Below are 24221 nucleotides of genomic sequence, written 5' to 3'. Positions count from 1 at the left end.
TTCCACGAGCTGATGAAGGTACCCCCTGCTGGACTACCTCCACAATATATCTTAGACTCCTGTGGACCCGGGACCCACATGGTGGGAGTTGGCAGGTGAGGAGAGGGCGATCAGCAAACATCCATTCACTGATCATCCCTGTATTAAATTAAGCTGGAAAGTGACAAGCTTTTCATCACTTCGAGTTTCAGAGCTGTCATTCCGGGGATGAAGCTAATCAAGCACGATCTCTAACAGACCCCAAATGTCTCAATAAAGAGAACCTGCCACCACTAATGTGCTATCACATAGGGAGGCAGTGCTTCTGTATTGTCACCCTGTCACGCAGGATTCTGATGGTGACTACAACTGCCATTTTAACACACAATATGCAGACATGGCGCACTGTTGCCACCATCAGGAAACCCTGAATGCGCGATTGCATAGTAAGGTGCGTTAATCACTGGAGTGGATCCTCAGCCTGGGGTTCAGTGTTGGCTGCTGTGCTGTGATGGAGCTCCATCCATATGTGCATTGCTTGTACAGCTCCCTTGTGTGCCCTGTAGAGGTGGCGGGAGCCAAAATGTTACATCACTCCAGTCCATGCACCTCTGCAGGGCAGACAAGGGAGCTGTAATCAATGCACGTATGGATGGAGCTCCCTTGTGGCAATAGCCCCATCCCACCGTGCAGCATATTTTGAATGGCTGCTTCGTGAGAGACAGTGCTAGGGGGAGGCCGAGGAGCCTCTCACCTAGTGCAGTGAAAGGCATGCGGTGACCCACTAAACACAGGGTCGCGACCCACTTTTGGGTCACGACCCACCAGTTGAGAACCAAGGCTCTACAGAAATCAACATCCCTTAGAAATGGCTTACCCAAGGTCCAGATAGCAAGATAAATAACATTTAACTAGCTGCTAGCATTATTCCATCGTGATGCTCCTTTGCTTCCCAAACCAACAGTAGGTCAATGTGTCACTGCTCTCCGGCTAGCTACTGCATTTCAGCAGACTTTGGGGCATTGATGGAACCACTTCCACTAGGAAAACTAAAAGCTGAATCTCAGTAACTTTATTGCTGGTGAACGGTGTCTGGCAGAATCATCCATCTGATATGGCCACGATAACTGCAGCGTAAACATTCTCCAGAAAATAAAATGCTTGTTTATAGTAATGCAGTAGATTTTCATCTCAAAGGGTATTTGCATTTATTTGCTGACAGCTATTTGCATCTCCTGATCACTGTGCATACAGTTCAGTTTATCAAGCACGCACTGGTGTCCATTCATTTCATGGAAAGATGTTTGTGTTTGTCTGAAAAACAGCAGTTTTATTCTGCCATTCTCCAGGGAAGTGATTATTTTACAGAAATGCTGTATAAAGGATTTGGCTTCTTGAGAAGCAGCATCCTGCTGGAGCTGCACCACTCATCAGAGGAGAAGATATTGCTGAAAACAGGTAACTTCCCGCTGTCACTAGCTTCATTCAGCAGTTAAAAGACTCCTCTACTAAACACTGTTTGTATTTAAAGGGAATGTATCATTTTGCAGTAAAAGCTCCTAATCATCCTGTCAAGTTCTGGTAACCCCACAGGAAGTATCTCCCCAATCGGTAGATGAGCCGCAATAAAACTGACAGCACATTTAATCCTTGCCTATTCAAGGGGTTTTATTGATGGACAGGAAGTAAGGAAAATTCTAATGTTGTTCCCCATGGTCCCTGTGTGTGTGTTGTAAAGTAGTCACCGCTCCAAGCTCACTCCTGTGATGGACTACAATCTCAAAACAAATTGGTAAACTAAACATGAGATTGTAGTCCATCACAGGAGTGAGCTTGGAGCGGTGACTACTTTACAACACACACACAGGGACCATGGGGAACAAAAGTAGTCACCCTCCAGAAGGAAGGACAGTGTCAGCACCAATTCAGAGAGGATTTGAGGATCTACAGCTGACTGATACACAAATAAGATACATCTTTGGTAATAGTTAAGGTACTTGAATGTATTTTTAAGATGTAACTCCTGAGTTTAGTGTCACTTTAATGTATTTGGCTGTGCTTCTATGTTCTTGTGCTTCAAAACTGACAAAAAAGGGTGTAGACTCTAAATTATGTCCAGTACCATGTTATACAGCCAATAGAGTAAAACCCTTACATAACCTTCCCACTGGACCTGCTATCCGAGGTTAATGTAAAATTCTAAGAGAGCAAGTCTAGTTATAAAGATTTTGTGTCTACAAGGATGTGACCCCTGAGAGAAGTTCACATGTATTGGGAGATTTTCAATGTATATTATATTACACATGTAGGTGGTATACAGTTCAGAAGAAAGGAGAAGGCATTCTGGCTTAGAATAAGGAAAAAAGAATCCACACATCAATGAACTTGCTGACACGTATGGGAGATTTTCACTGGCACATATTCGAGCCAGGCTAAGGGAATACGCACGCTGAACATTCACTGGCAGCTTTGAAAAGGAATTCCCTTGTGAACTGAAAGCACAGAGGCAGAACAAGGCTTTGCAGACATTGTGGAATTGTATACATCCGTGTTACCATGACATTTTATGTACAGATTTATCCATTTATTGTTCTATCTTGTTTCAGTTACAAATATTTTACATACAAGTACAGAGAGTCTCAAACATTTGTATTACTTGCATACTGTCTTCTTTCGTTTTCTTTTAAGAATATTACTTTCTTGGTTGTCAAGCCGATGCATTGGTTTCCATGATGTCAGAGTCTCTGACCTGAAACAAGTCTAGGAAGAAGGAATTCTGATACTTTTCTGGGTCACTTACATCAGGATGGTTCTGGGTCTACGATATAAAAGTATGGGTGCTAGACACAGCACAACAGGGCAACTAGCATTTTCAAAAGAGGGCCAGCAGCCTTATACTTTTCTTATGACAGAGTCAATTTAAAGTGTATTTCCACTTTTGCAGTCACATTTGAGAAGAACCCTCTATATGTCTGTTTATGTGTTCACATTCACACCTTATACCTAAAAAGAATTACAAAAATATTTCTTACCTTTCATATGTGTGTAGAAGGCCTTTGGAGCGTCTTTGTACAATTTGAATCTGGCTGCCTCCATAGAAAAACTTTGGACGCTTAAGGTCCCCACACACCTTGCGATAATCGTACGATAATCGCGGGAAATTCCGCGATTGTACGATTATCGTAAGGTGTGTGGAAGCCGTGCGACCTCTACTACTGTAAGGTTGCACGACTTTTAACTTACGAACATGTTCGAAAACCCGCCGAGCATCGTACAATGTTCGGCGGGTCTGTAGCATGTTCGTACGATAAAAGCCGGACGGGCCGGTGAGCGCAAGCGCTCACCGCCCGTTCGGCATTGCGATCATCGGAAGCCCGCCCCTCAGGGGGGCGCGGCTTGTGATCATCGCAAGTACGGTCTGCATGTCCAAGATAGGCAGATCGTACGTTTTTTTAAGTACCTTACAACCATTGCAAGACAAAAGTCTTGCGATGGTTGTAAGGTGTGTGCCCAGCCTTAGAGCTTCCTCTCATTAACATACCATGCTTCTAGATCTTTAACCCTTTGTTAGGACAGTGTTCTAATCTAGATTACAACTGATAAGGAGATTTGCCAGTACAGGGTTAATTAGGCTAAACCTTTACTCCTCACCCCCCTTGCATTCCAGAGAAAAATATGGTTTAGAGAAAAGCAGCAATTTGTAAGTATTTTAAACATTTTTTGCTTATCTGTTACAAATATAAAATAAGTATTATCCCAATTTGGCTGCAAATGTGGAAATACATTCTATCTGAGAAAACCCCACTATATGTTTGTTATGGGTCCCCATTCACACAGTATACCTAAAAATAATTAAACTAAAACAATATTTCTTACCTTTAGATGTATCTGTGCAGCCTTTGCAAGCTTCGATCTCGAAGTGACAGGAAACTCTGGCTGTCCTCATAGAAAGACTAGGGACATCATGCGCTTCCTCTTATTAACATACATTTCTAGACCTTTAAAAGGTAATTCCACTTCCCAGGTTAATTTGGGAGAATAGAATTACCCCCACCAATCTGGCCCTCTCTCAACCCCCCCGCTACACATACCATTCGGCGAACACTCCTTCCCCTCCACTGGTGCGGGTGTACTATCTGTACCCTGTACTGCCATCTAGCGCAGCCCTGCACTCTGGATTCTGAATTTTACTCGCAAATGGCGAGCACTCATGGGTCAACACACTCAGGTGACCGCTTCTTAGCAAAAAGTGCTTCTCATTGGTCAGCGCGGTCAGGTGACTGCACTGACCAATGAGTGCTTGCCATTTGCCTGCAAACTTCAGGGCCGCGCTAGACGGCAGTACGGGGTACGGATAGTACACCTGCACCGGTGGAGGGGAAGGAGCGTTTGCCAAAAGTTAAGTATAGAAGTCGAGGAGAGTGGGCAAGATTAGAGTTAGTAATTCCATTTTACCAAATTCACCTAGGAAAGTGGAATTACTCTTTAACCCTTTGATAGGACAGACAGTGTCAGATCTGGACTACAACTGTTAATGAAATCTGCCAGCACAATAAAGACAGGGTGAATTATGTTAACCTGCCCAGCCCACTTTGCATTCCAAAGCAAAACTCAGTACAGAGAACAACTTTTCTTTCAGACTAGAGCATGTATTGTGCAAGAAACACATTTAAAAAATGTGAGTGAGATGTTATAAATAGACTGCAAAAGTGCAAATACACTTTAAGCTGTAGGATGACTTGTACACCCTTCACCCCTTTTACAACCCTGCTCCTGGATTTTACCAGACAAGTGAGTAAAAAAAGTCAAGACACTGGAATATCGGATGTTCTCCCCACCCTGCTGCCATGGCACACTATGGTAAAGGTGATCCTTGATAACACAACCTTGGATCAGTCCACTTCCGCTCTAACGGGGCCTTGCATCTTATCCTCTAACACACTTTGTATTTCTGAAACAATCTGTGAAACGTCCTTCTCCACATTTACTGTCATGAAATGTTCAGGTGCTGCTGGAGGCTCCAGAGTGTCAAACTGTGATGCTAACAATTCCACCGGCATGAAATGTCCTGTCCTCTTCTGAAACCTCTCCGAGATCACTTTCCATGAACCTTGTAAGTGGATGAAGAATAGATCTGGATCCTGGATTTCTTGCTGCTGTCTGTCAGATGTACATGATTGTGCCCCAGTAGCCAGCATTTCCCTGTAGGCTTTCTTCAATGCAGAGCATGCTAACACCACATGCTGACCGCAGGCTTTGTCACTAAGAACAGAATACACAGACATGACCATCACACCCATCCTTTCTATCCTTCTGCTTTTATCAAATCTGGAAAGCTTTTCCTAACTCTGTGTTTAATCTGTGAGAGGTCTTAAAGTAAAACTGTCAAGAGAGGTTCTCCTGGGGGCTGACTTGGAACTTGCAAATCAGGTGTTCCGATATGACTTTCTTTTCATGTCTATGAACTAGAAATGGAACTAGCAACAACAGCCCCTGTGCCTTAAGGTAGGTTTCCTTCAAGTTATTTTTTCTCTTTTTTTTTAGATTGCAATAGAAGAAAGCGTAGAAAGCCAGTGCAGAACACTCTGCGTCCATACTGTTTTTACTTGGTCCAGTTTAGTTTGGTTACAATTAGTTTCACTCATTTGTGTAACCAGTCACAGACATTACAAAGGTCAACATCAGATAAGCATTGAACAGAACAGATTTCAGGTCTTTGCCAAGCTTTTGAAAGTGAACCAAAGGGCCAGACAAGCAATAACTTTCCTTACCTTACTCAAAATTGTATGTGGCAAATGCAGCTCTCCAAGCTGAAGTTTAATCTGCTTAGATTCTCCTCCCCCCATCAACATGCTAATAACATTATGAAATAGAAGCTTTCCATTTTTATTGCATTCCTTATTGTAGATCCAGTGATGTAATCACTGGATTTCTGTGCTGCTCTATGCATTGCATGTATATCATGGCTGGTGGGAGGGGCTGGCAGGGTGCTGTACAAAGCTTTCTGAAAACATCACAGCACCCTGGCTCCTGGGAGGAGTTATGCAAATATCAAGTGCCTTGATGGGTGAATGTCAGTCTAGAGGAGTGGGCATTACTTAGCAGGATGCATTTGTATGCAAACGGCCCTAAGCAACGCCCACGTGTGATGCTCGCCTCTGTGATTGAAATAACTGCTGGACAGGTGGAAGAAGGTGGGCAAGAAAAGAGGTTGCAGAGAGCTGGAGAAAGAAAGCAAGAGAAAGAAAGAAAATGTAAAGAGTCCACAGGAAACAGAACAGCCAGGGGGGTCGGGTAATGCTCCTGTCAAAATGGCATACAGTACATCCAGTCCCATTAAAAATCAGTCTAGGAATGATCTGATATAGGTTGAAGCAGGAAATTATATGCTAACACTCCACGTTTCAACAAGTTTTGAGTATCAGTCTTGTATCTGTGCAACTAGTTTTCCAGTCGCATCAAAAAAGTCACCCCCGATACAAATTCCCAAATAGAGGGGGCTGCCTGCGACCGTCATCTGCCTGGACACCAGAAAACGTAGAACTCCCTTCTTGACTGTAAGTAGGGAACCCAATAAAATGAATAACAGCACTCCCTTAGGGGAAAGGTATAGAGAAGATCCTGTCACATGGGCATATAGGCAAAAAACAGCATCCCAAAAAGGAGTGGATTGCAGAACAGGACCACCAAACGTGAAGCAGGCTTGCTCCCAGTTCGCTGCAACGCCAACTAAGGTCTGGGATGGAGGAGAAAACTTTTGTGTAATGGTGCTGGGCAGTGATACCACTTGTAAATAAGTTTAATTCAGGTTGGAACCTCTTTCAGGTTTTTACCACAAAGTCCCAGCTGAGGAGATTTTTGACATGTCACTAGAACAGGACAGAAGGGGAATCTCCCCAACTGGAGCACAGCAATAAAAACCTAACAGATGTTTTTATCAAGAACCCTTCAAATGCCTAAAGCCGGGGTAGCCAAACTCCATCCCTCTAGCTGTGGTGAAACTACAAATCACATGATGCATCTCTCTCTGGGAGTCATGTCTGTGGCTGTGAGAATCTTGCAATGCCTCATGGGATTTATAGTTCCACCACAGCTGGAGGTCCGGAGTTTGGCTACTCCTGGCTTAAAGCTTAACTCCAACCCAAACATTTTTGTTTTGTGAGCATTAGAAAGAGTTACAACCACTGTCAGGTCACTGCTGTATGTGTCCCCATTGCAGAGATTTCTCCTTGCTGTGATGGGGGGGTCAGAGGTATTGGAATATGGGAACACTCTTCAATGTTGACAAAGGTAGCAACAAAAATCAAATTTTTAGTAGAGTGTGGAAAGGTTAGAACCTCCGCCATGTATTTACTGCTATCGCTGACTTCTTGTCTCCATTCCATCATTTCTTGTCCTAGTGTTACAGGGATTGAAAAAAAAAAAGAAGAAAAAACGTTTTGACAGAGCAGCAGACCTTACAGTGGGTGCATGTACCCTAACTGTAAGCTCATGGCCACTTTAGCAGCCACAAGCCTACAGTCATACTGTGCCTGGGGCTCTCCTTTTCTTATGTGTGGATGTGATCAGCGGCTGTCATGGCCACAAACTTGCTCCCTCACTGGCGCTGCTAGCAGAGGGCTGCTGTCCCTGCAATGAGACCTGCATTCTCTCTTCTTGCTGGCCTCATTGCCAGTTTTTTTTCTTCAGGATGGAGAGCAACATGATCGGTAAATGTGACTTAAATGTTCGCAGATCTATTTGTAAGTGTAATTGAACCTAGAACTTGAATTGAACCTGATTGCTTCCTGGTTCAGCGTCAATCATGTGCCAGTTAGAAGTAGAGGAGTAGATTTAGGACTTGATTTAATTCTTGAACAGAAAGTGGAGACAACAGGGGTCTGTTTAGATCCCTGGTGTCTTCTTAAAGAGAACCAAATAATCACCAAGTACATTTACGAATTGGCAACCTCTCTTACTAGAAGAACACTGTTGTGAGCTCTTTATCATCCCCTCACTATCCCACAGCTAACAGCAGTTCTACCATTGGCTCTGCCTGCTGCAACAATATTGGCCTAATTGATTTGTGACTGATTTTTGCTGGAGATGCATTATAATATCTTTTCTCTCCTAGTAAAAACACTGAGTTATGCTCCAACACTGTACTGGCAGAGCTGAGTAACAAGCATCCTTCTCAGCACAAGCCTCCTGCTAAAGACTTGTACTGCAGAGAAGAGGAGGGAGTGTATCTGACCAGGTCAGAGTATGAAAATGGAGGTTGTCTGTAAGAAGCCTACATGACTCCAATCTATTTCACAGACTTCAATATTTTAGACCGTATTTTGATACCTATACATTGGAAAGTCAAAGTTGCATTCCCTTCCCTAATCTTGTGTGCTCTCTTCTGCTTTAAAACGTCAGCCCCCCCCCAAATAATATTTTATTTATAAAGTGTCTGGCAAGCTGAGTTGCTTCATGGATTTTTAATTCTCTTGGGGAATACACTGACAGGGTCTTCCAGTTATACAGCCTGGCTACATGTCCTCCCACTTTGGGGAGTCTCAAATCTTCTGGTTGTATTTTGCATAATATAAATGACATGAAAAATCCAGAAAGTAGAATGGGCCCACAGTAATAGCTAAATTCATGTGCAGGTCTGGAAAGCCAATTGCAGAGATCTCACCATCAGACTCTCCAAGAGACGTAAGTAACCAATATGTTGTTTAACTCAGCAGCTTATAACAAAAATCGATATCTGCCCCGGGTGTACTAAACCTTTAAAACCTAAATCCATCCATCCAAACAGCCACATTATATATTGATATACCACGCTAATATCACATGGGAAGCTTCCTGTTCTGTAGAGCATTAACACAGAATTACATAAACGAACAATTACATAGCACTGACGAGCGTACAAGTGTTACGCTCGGCCTGAAATGAGCTTTCCTTTATGGTCACTGATTATTTCTTTGTAGAGCATTTGTGCATGAGTGCTTCAATAATCATTCCGACAGTGATCAAAACTAAATATTTAGCCTTTGCGTTATTTCATCACATGAAGGAAACTAGCACAATGAAAAAGCATGATTATTTTATTAAATGAAGTAAGTCTTGTGTTTCACCTTTTACTAAGGCAGCCATCTGCTTTTGCACGGCTTCCTTCAGTTGACCTGATGATAACTGCTTATATCAGATGTACAAGAAGTATGTCTGCAACTAGCATCTGGTAGTTCCCTGTGCCATCCTTTGCCTTATTTTATTACAGATGGTGCTACATGACAGCTTCAATTCAGTTTTCCTCAAAGTAGAACTATTGGAAAAAAATGAAAAATGACAATGACATGCAGCCTGTCACTAGTATTAACAAAGTACTATTTGTTTCTCTGAATCCCTCTGTAACATATACGCTTTATTACCTGTTATCCTGCCAGTACATCCATTATTTTTCCACTAATTGTAACAGGCCGAGGTTTCCAACAAAAAGGGCACTTAAAGAATATCTAATCAAAACTTTTTTTAAAATTTTAGGTAGAGTAAGGGCTGGTTCATACCATGTCCTGATCATGTCAACACCAGAACAGTTTGTTCCTGGACCAAAAAAGCATCCCAATGTATCCCTATGGTATTTCTGGGCTCTGCCCACACCAGCGCAGACCAAACAAAAAAAATACTGCTCTTCTAATTTTCTCTGGTCTGGAATGCACTGGAACGCATCAACAACGCATACAAACGCACTAGAACACACTGGACCGCACCTGAAAGCCCATTTTAAGCTATAAAAAAAAGGTCCGGAACACAGTAAAATCATGGCACAAACGCAGTGCACCACATTCCAGGTCTGCTCCGGGAAATGGGGTGAACCTGGCCTGAGGGAGAGTTAAACCAGTTACAGTTTTTTCTTTGCCATCTGTGCCTAATTAGGGAGATTTCCATTCATTTCCTGTCCTGTAGACTCACCTGGAGGTGAAACAATATTCTTCCAAAGTGAGAGGAAATCCGCTCTTAGACAGTTGTCACAGTAACAAGTTTTCCTATTGGAAGACTCCCTTTCCACTTTTGTTCTGGTGGAAATTGAAACTTTTGGATTTACTCTCAACTAAATTCCTGGTAGCCATGGTGATCAGGACAATTAGAAAGTGTGAATTTCCCTAACAGGGACACAAACAGCAATAAAAACCCTGGCAGTGATTCTAACACTTTCCAGCCTTTAGCTATAGGTTTTATGTAGAAGAAATTCCTGTCTCGACTGCTAAATGGTCAGAGCAGCTATCAATCAACCAGCAGAGGGAATAGACTGCAGAAGAAGCACAGGGAGACCAGCATACTACAGAACTGGGAGCTGATGGTTATCCTATTTAGAAAGGCCTTAGAGAGAGACATCAGAGACTGTCAGAATCAACAGGTATTTATGAAAATTGTCTCACATAAAGATAAGAAACCTTGCACAACTTCATCTACAGAGCGAAAAGGGAACCATTTACACAAATATAGTATTTTCATTTACATACAATTTAAAGTGACATTTTTCCCTCCCCCCCCCATTTTAATGCCAGCACTTACCTTAAATGATGTCTCTTAATCCGATCTTCTTCTTTCCTGATGTTTTCATCTGTCCCTCCAGCGGTGCGGCGGCTCTCCCATCCAGCGCTGACTCCTCTCTGCTTACAGGCACTTCTGATCCAGCGGTCTCTGCAGGCGGGTGCACGCCGTCCATAGACTAACCTTGCGTCTCTGCTCGTCTCCCGGCCGAGAATCCGAACTGCGCATGCGCCCACCCCTAGATCCTTTGCGGCCGCACGAACAGTTCCGGACTCTCGCCGCGGGAGCGCGCAGCAATAATAAGGTCAGTCTAAACCGCTGTTTAAGTGTTTTTTTTTTTACTTTTTGCCTATATCTACTGCTTGTCAGCAGTAGATATAGGCAAAAAAACAGGAGGGTTTAGAACCACTTTAATGGGTAGAAATACATAGAATACCATACTGATTGTGAAATCAGCCAATAAAGTCTTAATTATGCATGCCTTCCCCAGGTCAGTGACTCTAGGTAGTGAAAGCAGCTCTGATACCAGTGCCCAATATCAGCTCCTATAGCCACAGACAGCCACGGACTATAGATAGTAATCAGATTTTAACCAGTAAAGAACAATTTTTTTCTTCCATTAAGATGCACTCTCAGCTTTACCAGATATACATGTTGATAGCTATTGAGGAGAGAGGGGAATGCACATTCTTATCTCCAGCTAAGACGATGGGGGGAATTTATCAAAACTGGAGCAGACAAATGAGCAGCTTCTATGTCTCATTTTCAAATCTTACCTGAGCAAACTGAAGAGAGATGCTGATTGGTTGCCATGGGCAACTGCCCCAGATTTTGTCTGCTCCAGTTTTGATAAATTCCCCCAATATGTTTTATCAGATATTTTTGTAGACGTTTGCTCACCTCAATATCAGATTATGAAGATCACAGAGCCATGGATGTCTATCCTGTGAATGGCAAACAAAAAAACATTCCTGTGGGTTAAAACCTAGCAGGCAGATATACACACAGCCATATCTCCATTTGGCATTATGATCAGTGATCTTAGTATGCTCGTTATAACTGTACCCTCAAATCCACAGCCCAGCTGCCGGGTTAGAGAAAACAATTGTTCCCACAATGGAGTTACAACAAACATGAATGAAAGCAGAATCATTTTCTCCCTTTAGCATTCATTAACTTGCCTTCCCCTGTTCTTTTTTTCTGTGCATGGGAGGTCCCCCCTGTCCTTTTTTTTATGTGCATGGAAGATGTGGATGGTTTGCAGCTTATACTCATAATAGGCAAAATTACGCTATTAAAAAAATTGGAGGGTATCACCTAAACACCACACTTTCCACATTGATCAATGGCTAACATAGTACAACACCCTACTGCTGCATTTGAGGTGCAATCCTCTTCAGTTCAGCCTCATCTGAAAGTGGCCATAGACCCTAAAGTACAGTCAGAAGTGAAGGAATGGTCAAGCTGTTTTTAGTGCTCTGAGTTTGCCAGCGCTTCAGTAAACACAAATGGTTATCTCAGGTGACCATTCATATTTTAACCTATAAAGAGTGACTCCAAGTTGCGCTGAAAACACCTCTGGCATTAGTTTACAACAGTAGCTGGACAAGCTATTCTTACCTGTCTAATCGTGTTGGCCAGTAGTGTTGGTGGGTAGGTCACAGATGTTATATTATCTCCCTTGACCTAACCCAAAATAGTGTCTACACAACTCGAATCACCCAGAGATTCTGAAAGTCATTCATATTCTGCATTCCCACGCCCACTCACCCAATTAGTAAAGGATGTCACCAGGATTTTCCTACTGACTTGACATGTCTGGGACGGCTTTGGCCTACAATTCAGCAGAATAACTTTTTCTGAAGAGATGCCTACAGATAGTTACAAATATTCTCCTGTGACTGCTATCAAAGTCTCAGCTCTTGGGGAGGGAGGTGGAAGATGCCATCTTCCCTACACAGCAGTGACAAAGGGAGTGGAGACAACTGTATATGTATGGGTGTTCCTTGGTAACACTTTGCTTGTAATTCTGCATCTTTTTATTTTCTGATTATATTATTTTCTGATTATACTGGAAGAGTTAAGGTCAGCCATGCTCCTCCAAGGTTGGGGAGACCATTTTGGCATGCAGTTTTCATTAAAAGTAATATCTGGTTTTTGTCATCATGTGCTCAGTATGGTGTTTGCTTTAAGAAGGATATTATTGTATAACCTTATAACTTCTTTTTAAACAGCACAGCTAGAAGCTAAAATTCTGGTGTGGCTATATTATTTATGGAAATTTCTAGGAGAAAGAAGGCAGAGAAGAGGAACAACTGAAGCTTCTCCCAGGAATTGATTTAAGGCCAGTGTACTGCTTACAGACATTTCTTTCCAAGTATTTTTCTTCGGAGAAGAGCGGTACTTGTCAGATATGATAAAGATGAGTGATAGGTTTCCCAGTTCAGTCTAATATGTGCTGGGACCCCCAGGGGAGAAGTCACGATCAGTCAGCATTTATCAGTGCCCAGCTATCACCTCAGCTAACAGTTTAGTCAAGATGTATTGCAGGATGCTGCTGACTTGCTGGCAAAAGGCAGATGACTATGTAGGTGAATGTGCAGCGCAGACACTTAGGTCACTAAAAACTCATTTGGGTAGGAAGACACAATAGAAACATATTGTATAGCAATCACACACGTGTGGAGATTCTTTTTTGGGGGGTCAAGGAATGCTGTCAGGAAGGAGGATATATATTTAGCAAATATGGGGATTGTTACTGCTGATTTTCTTTTGAATGTGCTATATGATTAGCTGCAATGCTGACCAACTGGTTTCAGTGCCTTCTGAGTAATTGGCCTGAACCAAGTTTTTTAGCGTGCCATCAACAAGTGCATGTAACTCTTTATTTGTGTCCTTCAGTTAAATGAAGTAATCATGCAAAAGTTAGGTCTGTATATTAAAAAGAAATGCCTTGTAAGGATGGTTACAAACTTTGCAACAGTGTCTCTGCAAAGGGCTTCCCTGCCCCATATACTCACCGTACCTGCGGCCCCTTGCAGCACCTTGCTCCTGCGCCAGTGCTGATATTGTCTAAGGGCCCATTCACACCAGATGCAGTCCGTTGCGTTTTTGAGCTGCATCAAAAACGCAACACAATGATTTCCTATGGGTTTATGCTGTTCCATTCACACCAGACTTGTCAGTTCCGATGCAGCCAGAAAAAGTACAGCCTGCACTATTTTAGCTGCACAGGAACATGACTGAACGCACGAAAAACGCGGTGAAACGCGGTACAACGCAAAAAAAAAGAGAAAAATTTAAACAGTATGCAATACTCACGAATCCACCGTGGTACACAGAGTACATAAATACCTTTCAATAGACATACGGAGGCATGAAAACAACTTTTCCGGGTGTGCCCTCAAATCATGATGTAAGGTCAAAAATTGCAAGGGGTGCACCCAATAACGACGTCTCCTCCTACGTTGGCTGAGAATGACTGTAGCCAACAATAACACCATGCCTGCAAACAAAGGAAGCATGTCTGCGATAGAAAAGAGGGAAGTGCTGAGACAGGAAGAAGGAAGTGACATATGGTCAGATTTGCATTTTGAGAAAAGAAAACAAAAAACGAATCCAAATGCAGCAAAACGCATCGCAATGGCTAAAACGCATGCATTTTCAATGCAGTTTTGGTGTGAATGAGGTCTTAGGGTCCATTCACACGCCATCCAGATTACCTCCAGACCAGAATGCATCCCAATGTATCCCTAAGCTATTTCTGACTTCTGTTCCCACCAGCGCAGTCCGTTCCAGACCAGACCAGAAAAATACTGCTTGTCTTATTTTGCCTGGTCTGGAATGCACTGGAACACATCAAAAACGCATGGAACGCACTGGAACACACCTGTAAGACCATTTTAAGCTAAAAATAATTGCGGCAAAAATGCAATGCACTATGTTCCTGATCTGGTCCGGAAAATAGTATGAATCCATCCTTAGTCAGAGACCTGGGGAAGCAATTGTCTGCTAGGCCAAGGCACCATCACTAAGGAGCAGGTCACAGCTCCTCCATACCGGAAGTGCCACAAATTACATAGAAGCAAAGAGTTGCGAGGGAGCGCAGGTGATTTTAGGGGGGTCTGGGATGCCCTTTCCAGAGACACTGTCACTTTGCTTGGAACCTTGAGGTCCTTGCAAGTTATATCTATTTTCAATATAAGTATCCCAGGTGGCAGAAATAGCTAGGTGCTATAGATTGCAGACACTTTTTGTACTTTTTTTTCAGTGCCTGGCCCCAAACCCTTTTTCTTCTCTCCTATCAGAGACAAACTATTGGTCCACTACAGCGACCCAAAGAGTGTCTGAATTTCAAAGTACCCAGTCATTCCAGGGTGCTTTAATGGACCGAATGTTCAGTAACCCATAATCACTCCGTCATAAGAGCTACATATTTATTTTGAAATATTCTAATGAGAATATCATTTAAAATATTTACATTTCAGAAATTAGTATCACATCTTATTATCATAAGGCTAAAATATATTTACCTGATCATTTAATGGGATCCCTTTTCCCATCTTCAGTTTATTGCTATGTGGATGATAATCATCTGCATCATAGAATTTCCAACATAGCTACAAGGAAACAAGCAGAGTGCTTTGTAATTTGGCTGTACAGACAATAGATTTCTTATGGCTAGGCTAATGACTTAAGTAAAAGTAATATTTGAGGACATTTTAACTAAAAGTGGAATCCAATGATGAGTTATCCAATGATGAGCACATGTATAGAAATGAGAACTCAGTAATGCAAAGTTTACAGGTGAAACTCGAATAATTAGAATATCGTGCAAAGTTCATTTATTTCACTAATGCAACTTAAAAGGTGGAACTAATATATGAGAGAGACTCATTACATGCAAAGCAAGATAGTTCAAGCCGTGATTTGTCATCATTGTGATGATTATGGCTTACAGCTCATGAAAACCCCAAGAACCCCAAATCCACAACCTCAAAAAAGTAGATTATTACATGCAATCAATAAAACAAGGATTGTACATAGAACAATATCGGACCTCTGAAAAGTACAAGCATGCATATGTACTCAGTACTTGGTTTGGGCCCCTTTTGCAGCACTTACTGCAATTACTTTTGCACGATATTCTAATTATTCGAGTTTCACCTGTATATTCACAAATATAGACTTTACAGGTCGCATCACGTCTGACATGGAAGACATGTGATGCCTAGGCTTCCTTTCTCCCCGACACTACATATGCCCACATACTACCCCTGAAATAGTAGAAGATGAAAACACCAGTGTATTCTTCTGAAGGAGGCCAGCACATGTTCTAGTATAGTGCTGCCTCTCCTTTAAGAGTACCACCAGGAATGACAAAAAGGGAGTCAGTCTTTCTAATGAAAGCAATGGCAGAGAAGGAAACCCACACAGCACGAACTATATTCTGGTAGTGAAGGGAACCTTCTTCCAGATGTACATAAGCCGAACAGAGAGGTGGAAGAACAATGTCCTGGTTGAGGTGAAGGGCCAAAACTAACTTAGAATCGACGGAGGCTCTAGACCTCATTACGAATGTATACTTGTGTGAGATCAAAAAGGGTTCTTCAAAGGATAAAGTCATCAGCTCAGGTACACATCTTGCAGAGGTGATGGCAGCAAGGAAGGTAACCTTGTGAGAATGGAAAGGGAAATATCCCTGATTCCCGAATAGGTTCAAAACGTGTTCTCTAAAGTGGCATAGTACCAAATTTAGATCCCAGAGTCACAGGCATTTGTACAGCAGGAGCCACATGAGAGTCACCCTGTAAAAAATCCTTGGCCAAAGCATGGAAGGCTAGGGGGTAGGGATGTTCAGATACCAAGTACCGTAATCGGTACAAGTACATGTACAGATACTTTTCCAGCTCCAAGACTAGACTAGAGAAAAATTCAAAAGTTAGGAGGCATCTGTCATTTTTAAGGAGCATACGTAGCTCCTTGAATTTGTTCATCCCTGTTTTAATGTATAATTTTTAAAATAACTATATATAAAAGGGATGCACTGATACCATTGTTTCAAGTAAAAGTACTGATACTTGCCCAAGTACTTACAAGTACTGATACATTTTTGTTTATTGTCATGTGACAGTTTTTCTAAAACAATACAGACTAATGATTTTAGGACAGTGGTGGAGGACCAGAGCCAGGTCCCAGCTGCAATAGCTGCAACCCTGGTAGTTCTCGTGAAAATGCCAAGTATCGGCACTGGTATCTGAACATCCCTACTAGGGGGTCTTTGGAATAAAATTGCAAGGGCAAATAGTTGTCCCTTGATGATACTCGGAGCCAAATGTTGCTCTAAACAGCATTGTAAAAAGGTCAAGATTCATCCCACAGTCTGCACTATTTAGAGGTGCCTTGACGCGGCTGTGCAGCTTCCACATTTTCTGCAGAAGACGTGTATCTAAACCTCTGTTTTTAACCTTAGCGGTGAGACAAGTTTTTTTGCATGCTGGCTGGTTAGTGTGCTGGGAAACTTTTTGCTGTTTCTACTGTAGGCCCTTCCATGTGCACCTTGCTGTAAAGCTGGTAACAAATTGATGAGTGTGTTTGCCATTTGTTTTGTGTGTATAAGGGGGTTGCATTATTGTGTATGTGTGTATTTCTGTGTGTGGGGGGCTGCATTATTGTGTATGGGTGTGTGTGTTGCATTATTGTGTAAAAGTGTGTGTGTGTGTATTTCTGTGTGGGTGGGTGGTTGCATCATTGTGTATGTGTGCATTTCCGTCTGTGTGGGTGGATGGGGGTGGATGCCATCATTGTGTATAAGTGTATGTTTGTATTTCTGTGTGTGTGTGTGTGGGGGGGGGGGGCATATTCACACCTGTAACTTTAGGTGCGCTTAGGTATTGCTGATGCGTTTTCTTGCAGCAGGAATCCCAAATCTGGTGTTTACAAGTGGTAGCTGTCACTTGTAAACGCCAGACCACCGCATGTGATACGATTACAGGTAGTCAGAAAACAATCACTATCCCTGAATGCATCATCAATTGATTCCTAATCTGCAAATAGGCATCACTGATATCCACCGCGGTTAGAAGGTCTCTCTGGTGAACGGAGGCTATGAGAAAACTAACTTGCCCACACAAATCTGCAATCTCTCAACTGCACCCCCCATCCCCCCGCGGCAGCCAGTGTAGGGTTTGTCCACCATACACTGCACTGCAGCCCTGCAGTAAGCATCCAGCATAATGCTCTCAAATGGAGAGCACTCATTGGTCAGCACAGTCACCTGACCAAGCTAACCAATGAGCAGCGCTTCTGTGGCTGTCAGAGTCTTGCAATGTCTCATGGAACGTGTAGTTTCACAACAGCTGGAGTGTCAGCGTTGCCTACCCTTTGCTCTAAGACAATAGGTAAGCAACAAGCTCAGCAGCAAATTGTCCTTTAGATGTTATTAAAATGTCATCTATGAATGTTATGTTTCTATATTACCCTTTACTCAGTACTCTCCTATGTTCTGTTTAGCCAATAGGTTCTGCTTTGATTAGGGATGCACCGATATATCGGCCGCCGAAACATACCGGCCGAAAATGGCACTTTTGGCATAATGCTGCAAGCGCCATTTTCCTGCCGATACAGCGGCGCATCCATTCTTTCTCTCCTCCCCGCTGGGCGCTGCTCTGTGTCCCAGCGCGGAGGAGAGAAAGTGTAACTGCCGGCCAAGCGCTGCGGGAGTAGAAGGTTGTGAGTGGCCGGCTTCTCTCCTCCCACACCGCTCAGCATCCTATCACAGTCCGGCAGAGCGGTGTGGGGGCGGAGACAGCCCGCGCTGTCACAGGAGGCTGAGCTCTCCTCCCGCACCGCTCGCTCAGCCTCCTGTGACAGCTGTCAGAGAGGAGAGCAAACACTCAGCGATCAGTGATGGCTGAGTGTTTGTACATAATTGAGGACATGGTATGTGTACTATATCCTCAATTATGAATGAATGGGAGCAATCTATATCTCCTCCTGTTCATTCATGACTGTGGTTATAGTAACCATACTATGTCCTCATGTTATCAACGAACACGGTCAGTATACAGGATTCCTGTTAATTGATAACAGGGGCTGCAGAAAAAGAGATAGAGGACTTTGTGCTCTCAATCTCTTTTTCTATTTGAAAAGGGAAATATCAGGGGTCTGTATAGACCCCTAATATTTCCCCCAAGCCCCTAAAAGTAAAGTAAAAAATACAAATATTTAATAAAAAATGAAATATATAAAAATAAATATTAGAAAATTAAAACGTTTATAAAAAAATAAATAATACAATATTTTAAAAATTTGACAAAATGAAAATAAAAAAACAGTTTCAGTTTCGGCCTGACAATTTTTAAAATTTTGGTTTTGTTTTCGGCTTTGAAATTTCCATTTCTGTGCACCTCTAGTTTTGATGATAAACGTACCTTATTTGCCAGTTGGGATCCTACTTCAGTTCTGTAAGAGACAGATGTGGAGGGACAATGATTTAGACTGGTCGTTCTTGTGCAACTCTTATAATTTGACAACATAATGCTTATTAAAGGACTGACAACTAGCATAAGTGACCCAAGTACTCCATGTGAGTCTGGGATATTCCAGCATGCTGGGAATGATTGTAATAATAAATTAAAAACTATTCTGTTTTTCCCACATGAATTCATTATTTCACTGCTGTATGCCAAGATACAAAATGTAAGTGTATGGAAAGCTATTTTTTCTACTTTTGTATAGAGTAAAGCAGTGTTTCCCAACTTAAAAAAAAAAAAAATCACATCCTAGTCTAAAATGTAAATGTAAATAATGATGTGTTGTCCCTCCAAAATCCATACCAGACTCTTATCTGAGATAGACTAAGCCTTATTGTGTGATTGATCCAATCTCTGTTATTGACAACTGGACCGTGAATTGCCAGCTTTACATGACTAGGATGGAAAACATGTATACAATCTTCTCAACTATGACCCAATTTAGGATAAACAGTAATAGTGAGCAGGATTTGGGCTTTGACCATCACCTGTTGCTTGTCTGCAGTCTCTGACCATCTCCATGAGTAGGATGTGGGCTTTGGCCATCACCTGTTGCATGTCTGCAGTCTCTGACCATCTCCATGAGTAGGATGTGGGCTTTGACCATCACCTGTTGCATGTCTGCAGTCTCTGACCATCTCCATGAGTAGGATGTGGGCTTTGACCATCACCTGTTGCATGTCTGCAGTCTCTGACCATGTCTTGTAGCATACCCAAGGTCTATACCCATCTGTTTATTGGGATAAACAGTAATAGTGAGCAGGATGTGGGCTTTGACCATCTCCTGTCACATGTCTGCAGTCTCAGAAAGTTTTCTATAGCATTACTTTCACTAAATAGTATGTGTGGTGATGTCAGGGACCACACCTGATACCACCTATATGAAGAAATTTGACCACCACTGTAAAGGGTTCACATTAGGGATGCATCGATATATCGGCCGCCAAAACATATTGGCCGAAATAGCGGTGCATCCCTGCTTTCTCTCCTCCCTGCTGGGCGCTGCTCTGTGTCCCAGCGGGGAGGAGATAAAGTGTCACAGGCGGCCGAGCGCTGCGGGAGGAGAGCGCTGTGAGCGGCCGGCGTCTCTCCTCCCCGCACTGCTCAGCCTCCTGTCACAGATCAGAAGTGCATTGTGTGGGCGGTGACAGCTGTCAAAGGGGTCCGGCCAGCGGTGCAGGGGAGGAGTCAGTTGTCAGACCGAGCTCTCCTCCCTACACCGCTCGCTCAGCCTCCTGTGACAGCTGTCAGGAAGGAGAGCGAGGTACAAACACTCAGATCAGTGATCGCTGAGTGTTTGTAAATAATTAAGGACATGGTATGTGTAATATATATTTAATTATGAATGAATGGGAAGTGAACTACATCACCTCCTGTTCATTTAGGATTGTGTAATATTAACATTTTTGAAAGTTTATAAAAAATAAATATAAAATATTTGTTTTTTAAATGTGAAGTTTGAATTAAAAAACATTTTCGGTTTCGGCCTGACATTTCGGTTTTGTTTTTTAAAATGTTCATTTCGGTGCACCTCTAGTTCACACACCTGATGTACATGCACATGCTTATTTCTGGTCTGTGTGCGCGAATAAATACTACCATTTTGTAAAGTGCTGCACAAACTGTTGGTCGCTATATAATACCCGTATTATAATAATAATAATGATACAGTCAGGATCACAATGATATTCCTGAATCTTGCACCTTCTAAAACAAGCCAGAAGAGGCAGCTGAGATATTCGTATCTTGAGACATGCCCTCTCTACAAGGATCCAGCTGGAATTAGAGCACAAACTTCCACAATGCTAACAAAGCCACAGGCTGCCCTATTGTATTTCCTTATCATACACATTTCTGAGCAGGGTGCTAACCCTTTGGTCTACATTCACACTAGAACACCCATGTTTAGACCTCATTCACACTGGCAATGTCAAACCTGAGGATAAATGCATAAAGAAAACATTTCTAAATGCATACAAAATACCGTATAAATGCATTCAATGATTTTTCAATGGTATCATTCAAACTGAATGTTTACCTGCCTTCAAGTGCAGTCAGTTCAGTTGTGTTTGGAGAAATTAGAATTCTGTGCATCCAGGATCTGATTAGAAACTCTATATGCAGCCAAACACATGTAATGCTGCTAAACCCACTTTAAAAGAGGACTATGGCCCAACCTGTTTTGGACGTAGATCCCTTTAGGGTCACAGGAATATATTTACTAATGTCCTCCTGTGACATAAAACTCAGCATATGGTGGGCTACTGCCCTATATGTGCTGAGAGTGCAGAGCCGAGCTGCGGCTGGGATGGATCCCGACAATACTGTCGGGATCCACCCCAGTGTCTGATTGACAGCTGGATCTGCCTCTCTAGAGGGGGAATCCCTGTGGGGAGTGGAGACTGACAGACACTACTATCTGCAGGGAGAAGTTTGGGAAGGGAGCGATCAGCTGTATGTGAGTTCTCGGTCTATAGAGCTGACGTGTGACAGCTGCAGTGTCATATGCCGGCTCTAATAATAGGGAAGAGTTTATTTCACTCTCCCCATAATTCTCCTTTAAAGCAATAACATCAAAGCGCACAATAAAATGATCTAGGAAGCATGCATCCAAGTGTGAATAAGGCCTTAGGTCATTTAAAGGCGGGATAAACTATCTGGGAAGTATAAAGAAACGGTATGCTTCCCAGATCAGGTTCTCCTGCGTTTAGATGTACCTTGCCTTTATCTGAGAATACATGCAATTAAACCCATTCCGTGTATCTTATTGGCCCCTGGACACACATAATTCTATTTCCTTGTTCATACCACGTCTGTTGAGCTGTGCATTTTTGCACACAACCGCACATGTATGGCGTGAACAGGACACATAATAAACAGTTGTTTTCTATGTGCTCTGTTCACACCGTACATGTGTGCAGAAAAACTCAGCTTACCTTAGATTGTAAGCTCCTTGAGGGCAGGGATGTGAATGTGCAACTATGTAAAGTGCTGCGTAAAGTGTCGGCGCTATATACATACCTATAATAATAAAAAAAATAATAGACATGGTGTGAGCAAGGCCTAAATGCAGCTAAGCTGAATGCACCTAAACACAGGTAAATGCACAGTGTGAACTGCCCCATTTAAAATCATTAGATGCATTTAGGGCCGGTTCACACATACTGCGGTGACCTGCACTGTACCACGCCAGATCAATGGAGGTCACTGCAAAAACACATAGAAAACAACACTTTTTTTTGTGTCCCATTCACACCACAACGGGGGTTGTGAAGAAGGGCGGTGCACTGCGCTCAGATAACATACAAACATGCTGCATTTTTTTCGTATCGCACTGGATGCTACTGCAGATCATCGCACGGCAGCACAGCACACCACGCTGCTGAGGGGGACCTGAATGCAGTGTACACACCACATAAAGTTTAAACTAAATTGAAAAATGTAAACAGCGACCGCTCCGGCAGGGTGCGATACAACGCACACTGCTGGAGCTGCCATAACGCACTAGAATATCTGCTAAAAAACAGTGTTTCAGCAGACGGGCTAGTGTAAATGGGCCTTTATATGCGTTTATGCGTCTATGAATGCGGGTTTGTCAATGCCAGTGTGAATGAGGCATTAGGCTGATGTCAGATGGGTAACTCGGTCTCTAGTAATCCTGACAATGATGAGGCCAGTGAATGAGCGACATCTTGCTGCACCTAGGTACAGACAGGAAGCCTGTTCAGTGATCCTGACACTTGTGATTTGTCTCTAGTTGCAGAATTGCCCATCTGACATCATCATTATAGCTGTAGAGTGTAGAGTAGGTGATCTCTTCTCCTGCCCATATAGTAAAGTCATAAAAGTGCCTCTCCCCACTGATATACACACACATCTTATGTCCCAATGTAAACACACAACTTCCCCCTCCTCCCTTATATACAGCACATCACATGGTGCACTGTCAGCTTACTGCTAGGCTCATCACAGCTCATATAAAGTACCCTTAAATACACAAGGTATACGTACTTCCCACACCCGCTCACTCCCATTATCACCACTATCATTGCTCAGTCCGCTCTGCAGCCAGGAAGCCTGCTTGATTCTATATCCCGTCTGCCTGCCCGTATTCATGCTGTCACTACAGCGCCCCTGCAGGCTACATAAGGGTACTGCTCAAGAGCGCGCCCCTGTCATTAAAGTGTATCTTTAGGACAGGATAAGCAATCTCGGCACTCCTGATGTTGTGTAACTACAAGTCCCATGAGTCATTGCAAGGCTCTGACACTCACAGGCATGACTCCCAGACACAGAGGTATTATGGGATGTGTAGTTGCACCACATGTGGCATGCAAAGCTGCTACCCCTGCTCTAGCCGAAACCTTTGTTGTAGTTTTGGATAGAGTGGGGAAGGGTTAGGCCCTCTGTCATATTTTTTTAAGGAAAGTGCCAGAAGCAGAACGTATCATTCCAGATGCCAGATAAGCCCTAGGCCTCATACACACAGGTTACATGCATTAACCACAGCAGAAGTTATCTAGGAAGTAGAAATAACTTTTGAGGCATGTTCACACTATAGCATTGCAATAAACATGGTAACCTGTGTTTAATGCATGCTTTCACACAACACACCTAATGCATCCCAACCTGAAAAAATTAATTTCAGGGAGGTGCCCTTCTCATTTCAGAGAGGTGCCCCCTCCCCATCCACAGGGGTAGAGGACACCTCCCTGACATGATGGCAGATAGCAAAGAGCCAGCCGCCAGTCCTGGGAGCACTGCCTAAAGGTGCCCATACACCTTACGATTATCGGACTCAATTTTTCATCCGATGATCGAACCGTCGTACGATTTCCGTACGACGGCCCCATCCTGCCCTGATTATCGCAAGGTTCAATCAGCGGTAGTTAAAAAAAAAACCTGGACGACTTGCGGTAATTGACCGCAGTTATTTTCGTATGCGCAGTGTTAATTGTGCGACTTTTGACGGACAGAACAGTTTTAGTGTCTCAGAAAGTGCAATAGCCAGTGGGTTTGCATACCAGCCAGGGATCTAGTGTTTTCAGAAGGAGGCCAATGATGGCCTTTTTCATATTTCTTTTACATCATAGCATCACTTATCTACTACAGCCTTTTTTGTAGCCACTTAAGGGGCAACAATAAAAGTACAATTACTTTAAAGAAGAACTCCGGGCAGAGGAAAAT

General features: G+C 42.9%; 1 protein-coding gene across 1 annotated transcript; it reads right to left on the bottom strand.

Moving 5' to 3' along the window:
- Window positions 1-4867: 4867 nt before the first annotated feature.
- Window positions 4868-23083, bottom strand: IDNK (IDNK, gluconokinase). The gene is made up of 5 exons (XM_018566359.1): window positions 23046-23083; window positions 18933-18963; window positions 15033-15119; window positions 11401-11444; window positions 4868-5241 (listed from the first exon to the last, which is right to left on the bottom strand). The coding sequence occupies exons 1-5, from the start codon at window positions 23081-23083 to the stop codon at window positions 4872-4874; spliced, it is 570 nt and encodes a 189-aa protein (XP_018421861.1). The 3' UTR covers window positions 4868-4871.
- Between the last annotated feature and the right edge of the window lie 1138 nt (window positions 23084-24221).

This window comes from Nanorana parkeri, unplaced genomic scaffold (genome assembly GCF_000935625.1).
Source record: "Nanorana parkeri isolate BGI_ZX_2015 unplaced genomic scaffold, ASM93562v1 scaffold941, whole genome shotgun sequence".
Lineage (NCBI taxonomy): Eukaryota > Metazoa > Chordata > Amphibia > Anura > Dicroglossidae > Nanorana > Nanorana parkeri.
The sequence above is the reverse complement of the archived record's forward strand: the minus strand, read 5'-3'. Positions and strand labels throughout refer to the sequence as shown.

Bases quoted from the DNA above. Each gene is read 5' to 3' on its own strand.
- IDNK (XM_018566359.1), bottom strand. From the start codon at position 23,083: ATGATAGTGGTGATAATGGGAGTGAGCGGGTGTGGGAA. The intron at 18,964-23,045 runs GTACGTATACCT...TGTCTCTTACAG, and splicing joins GGAGTGAGCGGGTGTGGGAA to AACTGAAGTAGGATCCCAAC. The intron at 5,242-11,400 runs GTGAGCAAACGT...TTCTGTTCTTAG, and splicing joins CTTCATAATCTGATATTGAG to TGACAAAGCCTGCGGTCAGC.